At 38.9% G+C, this 10,458-nt stretch overlaps 2 protein-coding genes across 6 annotated transcripts in view; both read left to right on the plus strand.

Annotated features, from left to right (window-relative positions):
• The window catches only part of ddah1 (dimethylarginine dimethylaminohydrolase 1), a 32,405-nt gene extending 28,343 nt beyond the window's left edge, over nucleotides 1–4,062 (plus strand). For both annotated transcript variants that reach the window (XM_029000032.1, XM_029000033.1), the window contains one exon: nucleotides 2,252–4,062. In XM_029000032.1, the coding sequence (XP_028855865.1) occupies nucleotides 2,252–2,368 (117 nt within the window). In that variant the 3' untranslated portion in view covers nucleotides 2,369–4,062. The remainder of the gene's footprint in view (nucleotides 1–2,251) is intronic.
• A 1,610-nt stretch (nucleotides 4,063–5,672) lies between these two features.
• c13h1orf52 (chromosome 13 C1orf52 homolog) lies at nucleotides 5,673–9,039 on the plus strand. 4 transcript variants are annotated; one of them, XR_003751624.1, is made up of 5 exons: nucleotides 5,673–5,963; nucleotides 6,088–6,289; nucleotides 7,777–8,374; nucleotides 8,584–8,642; nucleotides 8,764–9,039. XR_003751624.1 is itself a non-coding variant. In XM_029000035.1 (3 exons), the coding sequence occupies exons 1-3, from the start codon at nucleotides 5,673–5,675 to the stop codon at nucleotides 7,932–7,934; spliced, it is 651 nt and encodes a 216-aa protein (XP_028855868.1). In that variant the 3' UTR covers nucleotides 7,935–9,039. The 4 variants fall into 4 exon arrangements, 1 of the variants encoding a protein (XP_028855868.1); XR_003751622.1 differs by having other exon boundaries at nucleotides 7,777–8,642; XR_003751623.1 differs by having other exon boundaries at nucleotides 8,584–9,039.
• The last annotated feature ends 1,419 nt before the right edge of the window (nucleotides 9,040–10,458 follow it).

Here is a 10,458-nt window from a genome sequence, read left to right on the forward strand (position 1 = left end):
GTCACAGAGGTATTTATTGTTGTTGTGGGACCACCATAAATCACATGAGATCCTGTTCCTCTGGTCTCTGTCCTGACAGGTAGGCTGTTGTTCCAAGCCAAACTTGAGCTTTTATTTCAGAATTAAACAGAAACAGTTTCAGAGAGGATCAAGCTTACAAAGAAGTGTTTCGAGGCATATTCCAAAAATAGCTGCATATCTCATCTGCAGTTGTGTTATTAGCTGATTAGTTGTATGCAACATTAAGATCATATGCAAGGGTGTTGGGTGCACATGTTAGAAAAGTCATACATTCCTGAGGTCTCACTAGTTTTTATTAAATAACAACTCCAAGCCAACAGTTGGTTGTCTTCAAATATCCACGGTGCCTTGAAGAATTGTGATGTTTCCACTGACTGAAATTGATTTACTGAATCAATTAAAGTTGTACCAGGACCCCTCAATTCTTCCCCATAAAACCTTAATGGGCTATTCATTGCAAGGGTATGTTAAATAAGCTTCTGCCACAATAAAGGTTAAAGTTCACAGTCTGAAAGTTTTGCAGCTTCATTTTTGCCTCCAGGAATTCCAGACATAGCAGGCTCTATTTGGACCCAGGCAGAGTTCAGTGTGGAAATGGGTATTGCAGCGCACTAACCTGTTTTAAGTTACACAGTGCAGGTTGCTAATTTCATCTTCATGCAAGTTTTATTTACTCAAAATAAACTAAACAAAACCAAAATAAACTTAAAGGTTTAAAAATGGTAACTTAAGGTAAAAATGTATTACAACAGACTGACTAACAAAGACAAACTTACCTACAGACTTAACACACAAAGAACATATATAATGGTTCAGACCATTTAAGACATACAGTGTTGAACAAAAACAAAGACTGCTTGCAAAAATCTCTAGACAACAATACACAATCTAACCACTTTAACAAATTTCAAATGCACTAAATTCAAAAACTAATATAAACCCATATAAACGAAGAGATACAACTACCAACTTTCTTATTTCAAAAAAAGGATTGTGTAATGTTGAGAATTTAAGTAAAGTTAGACCGATACAAACCCAACTAGGGCAGTGGTGGCCTAGTGGTTAAGGAAGCGGCCCCGTAATCTGAGGTGCCACTGAGCAAAGCACCGTCCCCACACACTGCTCCCCGGGCACCTGTCATGGCTGCCCACTGCTCACTCAGGGTGATGGGTTAAATGCAGAGGACAAATTTCACTGTGTGCACTGTGCTGCTGTGTATCACGTGTGACAATCACTTTCACAACTAAGAGTGTTCAGTGGATAAAGGTTACCACCATTTGATTGGCCATGTGGCTGCAGGTGCTGTCATCACACTGATGTTATGATGTCGAAAAATATGATATCTCCCTTCTTCCCTTCATGACTGCCAGAATCAGAGCAGGAGAAATACAGGGCATCTGGATGCAAAGAGGTCTTTTGTTGGTGGCATCTAAGCTGTGCAGGTCTGGCACTGGAAAAAGTGGAAAGAGAGAAATGAGAAGTGTTTTTACTTGGAAAGATCTTAAGAAAACATTGGTTGTCTTCTGGAGAGCCTCCATGAAATGACATATTGCTTTTTGGGGACATTGTAATATTTCTATCATCTTTTTTTTTTTTTTTTTTTTTTTAGAAGATTCGAGACTGGGAAAAGTAGGTAAAATATCCTTTTAAAACATGCCATGACACATACCTAAACAAGCTAAAAGCGAAAACTCTATAGATGCATGTCTGATAAATATGACACCTGCACACACATGCAGGGTCTGACCATGGCTCAGTCATTGTGAACCGAAATACCAAAAGAACAAAGGCTCTGTGTCATCCTGAATGTCTTCTGTTGGTTAAACACACACACACACACACACACACACACACACACACACACACACAATATATATATATATACACACACACACAATACAACTGTCACGGAGTGACGCTCAGTGTGTACAAGTGGCCTTCTTCTGACCTTTTGCTGATCACTTTTGGGGGTACACTAAAAAAATAAAGGAAGAGAACTTTTTGATCCATTTTGGGTCGCTCTTTTGACATCCTTCCACAACAACAATATATAATACTATAGTTTTGCATGTTAAAAACCAGCATGTTTGGACCTTGGATACATACATTTAACAATGAGACAGGATTTAAGCCTCTGTTGCTGGCTTAGTAAACAAATAAAATGCCTTTTAAAATGCCTTGGATGTGTAGTTCTTTTAATTGTTTTCAAACCCTGTGTTTTCTATTTCAGGTGTTTGAGAAGCTTAAAGACCATATGCTAATTCCTGTGTCCAACATGGAGAAGGTGAAAGTGGATGGGGCTCTGACCTGCTGTTCAGTGCTTATCAACAAGAAAGTCAGTGTCTGAACATCCAAGCTCAGGGCTCTGCAGAACACTTGGACCTTTACTTTACTTTACTTTACTTTATTCAGACCTCTCTTCAGACCTCTCTTCACTACTGATCAATATTTGTAGTCTTCTACAACAGCCACTGCAGCATCCACAGCTGACATTTTGATTTTGTTCTTTACTGTAATATACAGTTTTATAGCAATTTATAGCAATGTTACACTTTGATTTAGACTTTATTTGACCAGTGGGTTTCTTCTGGCTGGAAATGACATGTCAAGACAATGAGACCTGATAATGATACGACAATGATAATCATATAACTATTGTGTCCATAATGATTCATATACTTTAATAATTATATTCTATTAATTCTAATCTTAATTCTATAATTATACATATAATTAATCTTAAATGTTTTGAGATACATTCAATCATCTAATTTGCGGTAAATGAACAGGGTTACTACAATCAATGGTTTGATTTTTTTTTTGTAATATGTTCAAACATAAAACATACTAAGAAATACAAATTAATATGGAATTGGATCAGTTTCTTGAGAAAATGGAGCTGTTAGACTAGTTCGGCTTGCATCATAATACTGTTTAGTGTCTGAGATATCACACAAGATCATACTAGATTCTGAAGAAACTGAAAGTGAAGTGATTGTTATTGGGAAACACAGCACACGGTGCACACAATGAAAAATAGTGAGCAGTGAGCAGCCATGAAAGGCATTCGGGGAGCATTGTGTGGGGATGGTACTTTGCTCAGTGGCACCTTGGTGGCTGGGGAATCTGATTACGGATACGTTTCCTTACTTGCCAGTTCCAACTACTGCCCTAAAACTAAAGAAGAAACCAAAGGGGAAACATGGATAAAGTTTTGTTACTGTAAATAGTACTGTGAATGAGCCAAAAACATAACATGACAAATATCTTCTTCCTTTGACTGCTCCCGTTATGGGCCACCACAGCAGATCAACTGATCTGGCTGTCTACACATTTGGCATGGCAAATGTTTTACACCGGATGCCCTTCCTGACAAACTCTCCCCATATATGCACAACCCGAATTCCGGAAAAGTTGTGCATTCTTTAATTTAAAAATTTAAATCAAAACAATTCACATGAGTTTCTGGAATTTCAAGGATTTGTCCTCTGATGAGGCCATGCTGTTCAAGACAACCAACCAACAGTAATATATGCAGTATGTGGTTTAACATTGTCCTGCTGAAATACACAAAATCTTCCCTAAAATAGACGTCATCTGGAGGGATCATATGTTGCTCTTCAACCTTCATATAAGCATTCAAACTTCCTTCCAAAACATGCTAGCTGCCCATATTGTATACACTTACCATCAGAGATGCTGGATTTTGAATTGAATTCTGATAACACGCTGGAAGGTTTCCCTCCTCCTTAGCCTGGAGGACATGGCATTCATGACAACCAAAAAACATTTCAAATTTGTCTGACCATGGAACACTTTCCAACTTTGTGTATAAATGGTCATGTGATGTGCAGTCTGTGTTCTCTCTGTCTTGATTGTATTTTCCTTTTTGTAGGAGGAGCCTGTAATTACGGAACTCCTCCCATGCCTGTTCACAGTAGCCATCTACCCTGCGCTTCTTCATGGCCTGACTGCTTTGTTTGTATTTATGTCAAGGCTTCATTGTGTTAATTTCTCTTTATTAAAATTGGTTAAAACGTTCATAGCGTTTCTCTTCCTCTTTCTTGATTGTTTACGTTCCTGTCCAGGTTGTAACAATATGATTTCAGTTAAATTTGGCTCAGTGAGTTTGGTTCAGAAGTTGACGATACCCTCTCTTGTGTGTGTTACAGTGACTTTGACTTTTGTAGCAAAGCATTTCATGGCATAGGTGGCCCGAACCATATCACTATCCTTAGCAGGGCTGTTGTGTTGATGTTTGCCTTCTAATACTGTCTAATCCATGGAAGCGCAAATGCGACAACACAGTTATGGACACTGCATTAATATATCAAATATCGTATATTGCACGTAATATTTTATATGAAAGTGCACACAACAAATTCTGTCCTTGACAAGAACCAAAGATGGGGGCAGTGGCCTAGCGGGTAAGGAAGTGGACCTGTAATCAGAATGTTGTCTGTTTGAATCCCCAAATTGCCAAGGTGCCACAGAGCAAAGCCCTGTCCCCACACACTGCTCCCCGGGTGCCTTTCATGGATGCCCACTGATCCCTAAGGGTGATTGGTTAAAAGCAGAGCACTGTGCTGCAGTGTATCACAATGACACTGTCATTTAACCCATCACCTTAGTGAGCAGCGCCTGTATGCACATTGAGATTTTTGGTAAAAACGCAAAATGCAATAATTATTATTTTCTTTATTATTATCACCTTAACCAACAATTCTTTTCTATTCTGGACACTATTATATAGATATAAATTGAGACGACAAAATGTTTAACTTTTTAAAATCAAGGTAAACTGTTAAATTACAGTATTCTATCTAAAATTATTATATTACTCTAAGCAAAATGACACATTTTGGGGTTAAATATACAAATGTTCTATATAATAATACACAAAGAATGATTCAGAAACATGGGAAAGCGTTTGGCAATATATTGTATATCACCAGGCTTTTTCTATCAATGATTATGAATAAACCATAGCTCAATAAGTGTCTTGGTCAGTAGCGTTTTAACTTGTGGGTTTGTGGTATTCTAGTAAAATACTAAACAAAAAAATCTATCGAAACTCATCTCTTGGACATTGATCTAAATGATTTTAATAAGTAGTAGTATTCCATTTTTTGTACTAATATTGGTTGTCTGTAAAAGTTTAATGTGATAGATTTTTGACCTAATGTGTTCCCCAAATGTTAAGAATAAGTAATTGCCCATGAATTCACTTGATGTTTCTTAGTGAATTTGCCATTTGAATTGATTTCTGCTGGGTTTAATTACTGAATCAGACGAGAGAGCCTATGTTTGTTTAAAAGACAAAACGTTGTCGCCATCCTGCGTTCTTTCGGCTGAAAAGACAGAACATTGTCGTCATCCTGGGTTCCTTCGGCTGAAAAGACAGAACGTTGTCGCCATCCAGCGTTCCTTTTGCTGAAAAGCGGAGAAGAGTGCCCTGGGTAAAATGGCGGCCGACTCGACGGAATGAACCCGAAACATGAGGCATGATGCGACTCTGAATTTGCACGTCACGACGCGTCATCATGTCAAGATGGCGGAGTTTGAGCTGCCACCATATTAGTTTCACACAGTTAGTGAAAGGAACAGTCAGTAGACCCGTTTTACTCGCCGTCTCTGCGGGGTAATTCAGGATGTCGGAGAAGAAGGAATCGGGCTCTCTTCATTATTTTATGAGCTGCGACGACCTCAGTGACAGTAGTGACTCCGGAGACGAGACTCAGAAATCGTCCAAAGTCAAACCAGATTCGAACCCTTCCGAGAGCCTCGGTTCGTCCCAGCAAGGGAGCAAACGGGCTGCGGGCGGGACGCCTTTACCCAAACCCGACGAGCTCTTCAGATCCGTGACGAAGCCCGCGTTCCTTTACAACCCCCTCAACAAGCAGATCGACTGGGACAGCCACACCGTCAAGGCGCCCGACGAGGTCAACTTTCATCTGCAATTCTGCGTCAAAACGTTATTTAATGTTTGTAGATTATATGGGAATGAATGTGGCTCACATTGTAATGGATGTAATAATGTGTATGTGCTTTTGTACCGTTGTCCAGGCCAAGGAGTTTAAGATATGGAAAAGCAACGCTGTGCCCCCACCCCAGTCTTATGCCACTGAGAAAAAGAAGGGTCCTCCTCCTGGCATGGACATGGCCATTAAGTGGTCAAATGTCTATGAAGACAATGGTGATGATGCTCCTCATGCGGTGCAGAAAAACAGCTGTTTCCTGCCTGAGGAAGAGGAACCCCTGGATTCAGGTGAGTCTGGGTGTGACGTGGTGTAGATGTCCGTATTGTGTGTTGTCCGTATTGTTGTGTTCCATTGTTGAATGTGCTGGCTTGATTATTTTATTAAAGCACCGCTTTCCCTTTCTCGTACATTTGAAAAACAATTTTAACCGATGCAGTACCGCTAAAACAAGTTTTGTAAAAGTACCCCATTCCTCAATAAATATGATCAATATTGAAGTAATTAATACTGAGAGTTCAGAGAAATACCCAGTCCTTTTTTATATGCTCTGATGTTCTTCATTATTAGGGCAGGACACCAAAGGTGCAAAGCCCTGTTGTTTTTATGAGGATTATTATTATTATTCTTTTATCTCATTCTCACACTTTTTTTTTTTTTTTTTTTTTTGCTCCACACATTTGAGCTCACACACATGTTCCTTATGTGTTTATAAGGAATTCTTGATATGTTGAACTGTTTCTTGCCCATGACATGCAAGGTAAAAACTGTGGTTTTGTATCCTGTTGAATACAATTGAACCTACATACCCCCAAAGTTGGTCCATGTGTTTGAATACAACAAACTTCCAGTTTACATTTATTATCTTAAATGCATAAATTTTTTTTATTTTATTTTATTTTTTTAAATGATTCATATTCTCAGATCCAAAACTTTCATGCTTATTAACAAAGCATTCATTTTACACCAAAATTGCTGAGCATCAAAACAATAAATTGTTAACATTGTTGCCACTTTAAAAAAAAAAAAGAGGAACAGAGGGAAACAGAGGTCATGCCCACTAAACAGAACTCCCAGAACCGAAACCATTACAAGGTTTTTACCTTATTTACAATTTGGTTGGTTGTTCATATGAAGCCTGCAAGTTCTTTCCTTATTCCTCCATACACTTTCTTCTAAGTCCTTTTTTTTATTTTAGTATTTTAGAAAAGTACAGCACTGGTAGCAAAATTGGGATTCAACAGGGAAAACAGAGCAGTGGAAAAGGGCGCTATTCTCTGAGACTCATTATTTTCTATGGCTTGTGCAGCACGATCTGTTGAACTTCGCATCGAAGCGAGCAAGGGTTCAGATTGCGCCTTTAGAACACACTCACACAAAGCAGGAATGGACGAAAGGCTGATCTAATCAGTCTCTGTGTGTCCAGAGATCTACAACACGACATTATTGTCTTTCCAGGAGTTTAGAAAACCGGAGTGCAACTCACTGTTTTTTTTGCAAGGAAACACTAACCTCGTGGTGAGCACAGAGCATGCCACGTTTAGTCTGAAAGCGCCTGAAAGAGTGTGAGGCTCCTAAGAACTCCTGCAGTCTAAAAGTGGAGGGGCACATCTCTCTGAGTGTACTAGAGCGAAGCAGCGGGATCAGATTGCTGTCAGTTTCAGTGAATACTGCACACATTCCATTGATGTACAATAACATTACGAGGCATTTCATTATGTGTGCAAGGGCCCGACCATTGTCACTTGAGGTTAAGTTTGTTCATTGTCTTTTGTAGGAGATGATGAGGCCAATAAAATGACCACGTCTGCAAAGAAGAGGAAAGTGGAGACCTTCCAGCAGAAGGAGAAGAGAAAAAGGGAATTAGGACAAGCCACCTCAGACAAGAACTTTGTGGAGGAGGAGAAGAGGATTCTGCGACAGAACCTAGAGTAAAGCTGGCCGGACAGAGGAGAATGTCTTGTGGCAGAGCATTGAATTTCTTTTGAGCCTTGTGGTGTCTATTGGTTACGGTGGGATTGACAGTTTTAACCCATGAATTATAGTTATTATTCATATGAATCTTTGAATATCCTGATTCATATTGTGAATCTTTTGAGCATATTGTTCAGCCGATGCTAACAGTTATAGCAGGATGAACATCAGCACATGGAGATGAGATGGTCCATTGAATCCCTTTGTAGTGTATCCTGGGCATGATGTTGATATACAATATAGATTTTTTGTAAAACTGAAAAGGATTAGTTCAATATACTTTTTACTCTCCTTTTTGTTAGGATGTAACCTCTGAACTTTTGGCTTTGTGTTCCATGAGTTGAAATGATCTGCTGAACGCCAGGTGGTGCTGGTGCACTGAGTTGTTTTTAAATCTACAGGTACAGTCACACAAACATAATGTACACCGGTGGAGATATATACATAATCCAGCAAAATAGATGTATTCTTGGTGAAGCCATCTCTACTTTATATTATAATGGTTTACACCCTCAATCAGAAAAGATTTCGTAATCAGAGAAATCCATCTGTCATCTCCTGTCTACATGAAATACCAGTAAATTTGTTCCTGATAAAATTCCTGTTCCAGGTATCTGTCTGGCCATGTCTGAAAAATGTTTCAGATCCAGGGCTGATTTCTATCAACAGGTTTGTGTTCAAACAGTCTCTTTCCTGAGGCATTTTCATTCACCATGACCACTGGTGTGCTTTATTTGGAGAACATTCTTGTGGCATCTTTGCTTGTAATGTGTTTTATTCATTTGAACAGGACGATTTTGTTCCAGCGGATTCTTGGCAGCTGCCTGTCACATGCTGATGTCTATAATTACCCTCTGACTAAAGTGGTTGCTAAGTGTTTGGATGGAGTCCTATCACCATGACTTCTGAGGAATGTTGGCCATTTATTCCGGATGTCCTCGTGCTGCACCCAGGAGGCTGAGGACTAGATCATTTCTCAGTTTATTTTTCCACTGTGGCCAATGATGTGATGTGATGTGATGAACACATGAACTCGTATCAAATAAATATAAACCTTCTTTTGGTTCTTCCTGTTTTGAGATTTATCATGTGAGGATTAGTGGATGAAAGCTAGGATTTAATATTGTCATTAATTAAAATTAAGTACTTATGTTTTACATTTGTATTGATAATGTGTCAGCAGGAATGATTAATTGAGGCCGAGGTTGGTCAGGAAGACAATTAAGTGAGTCTCACAGATTGATGGACAGAGTGAGAAGGAACCTAAAAGTCTGAGATGTCACAGTTGACAACAGTAGCTCTGGCAAGAATGAGTGAAAAAGATGCTATCTTCCTCTTGTCTGAACCCTTCAGGGCGATAACTGATAACCCTGAGCTGACCTGTGCGTGTGTAGAACACTGCTTCAGTACACAGATGTCTGGTACCTTCTAACATTTCTTCTCTATTATAATTCACACAGCATGTATGAAAGTATAATTGAATTCATGCATTCATCCAATACAAATTTATTTCTACCATCTGAACAAAACTAATTTTCTCAATATTCATTTATTAAAAAAACAGCAGTTATGCTGGGATAAAATGTATATCTTTATCGGCTGTTGTGTTTCTTGTTTAATAAATGCTTCAGTTCACCTCACACATGCTGGTTGAGAGGTGCAGTGGTGCACCATGTGCCTTGAGTAAATTCACTTTCAACAAAATGCTACAGTTATCAAGGTAAAGAGAAATATAAAACATTTACATGCTGGTTCTGGAATGATATTCCTTGCTTGTGAAAAAAGCCATCTGCTTTCATTTGTCACTGTGTGGCATCTTCATCTTCTGTAATATTTCACCACACTTTTTAGGTGTGTACAGGTCTCCTGTGCCCCATACTGCCCTTTATGCAAAAATAATTAAAGCGAACGAACCAGTTTTTTGTTTTATATATATATATATATATATATATATATATATATATATATATATATATATATGTGTGTGTGTGTGTGTGTGTGTGTGTGTTCATTCATACTTACAACAGATGTACACACTCACTGTGTGCAGAACAAACTGAGAAAACCTGCACTGACTTGTTAGTTTGTCTGTGTTCAGGATAACAACATTACTTGTCAAATGAAAAATGCCAAACAACTGTTATCTGGCATCTGATTTGGCAAAATATCACGAATCTCTGTCCAGGTTATAATACAGTTATATAGATGATATACAATTATTTCTTATTTCTTAAACTTTGATTTTTATTTAAATATCCTTTCCAGTGGTAACCGTCCAAATATCACCCACGTCTGTTAACAGCGATAATAATACTTTTTATGAATTGTACAGCAGTATGAAGAGTAGCAGTATGTTCTAGATGTTAGTGTGTGAGTGTGCGGGGTCCTCTGACCTTTCACCCCGCCAGAAGGTATGCCAGGCATGTGAGTGAGAAGCGGGGCGGGAGGGGCCGAGGCGGAGAGAGGCGGGGGCCGAGGCAGCTCC

The sequence above is a fragment of the Denticeps clupeoides genome, chromosome 13 (assembly GCF_900700375.1).
Source record: "Denticeps clupeoides chromosome 13, fDenClu1.1, whole genome shotgun sequence".
Lineage (NCBI taxonomy): Eukaryota > Metazoa > Chordata > Actinopteri > Clupeiformes > Denticipitidae > Denticeps > Denticeps clupeoides.

Coding starts and splice junctions, on each gene's coding strand:
- c13h1orf52 (XM_029000035.1), top strand. CDS start 5,673: ATGTCGGAGAAGAAGGAATCGGGCTCTCTTCATTATTTTATGAGCTGC. Junction 5,964..6,087: donor CCGTCAAGGCGCCCGACGAG/GTCAACTTTCAT, acceptor ACCGTTGTCCAG/GCCAAGGAGTTTAAGATATG. Junction 6,290..7,776: donor AGAGGAACCCCTGGATTCAG/GTGAGTCTGGGT, acceptor TGTCTTTTGTAG/GAGATGATGAGGCCAATAAA.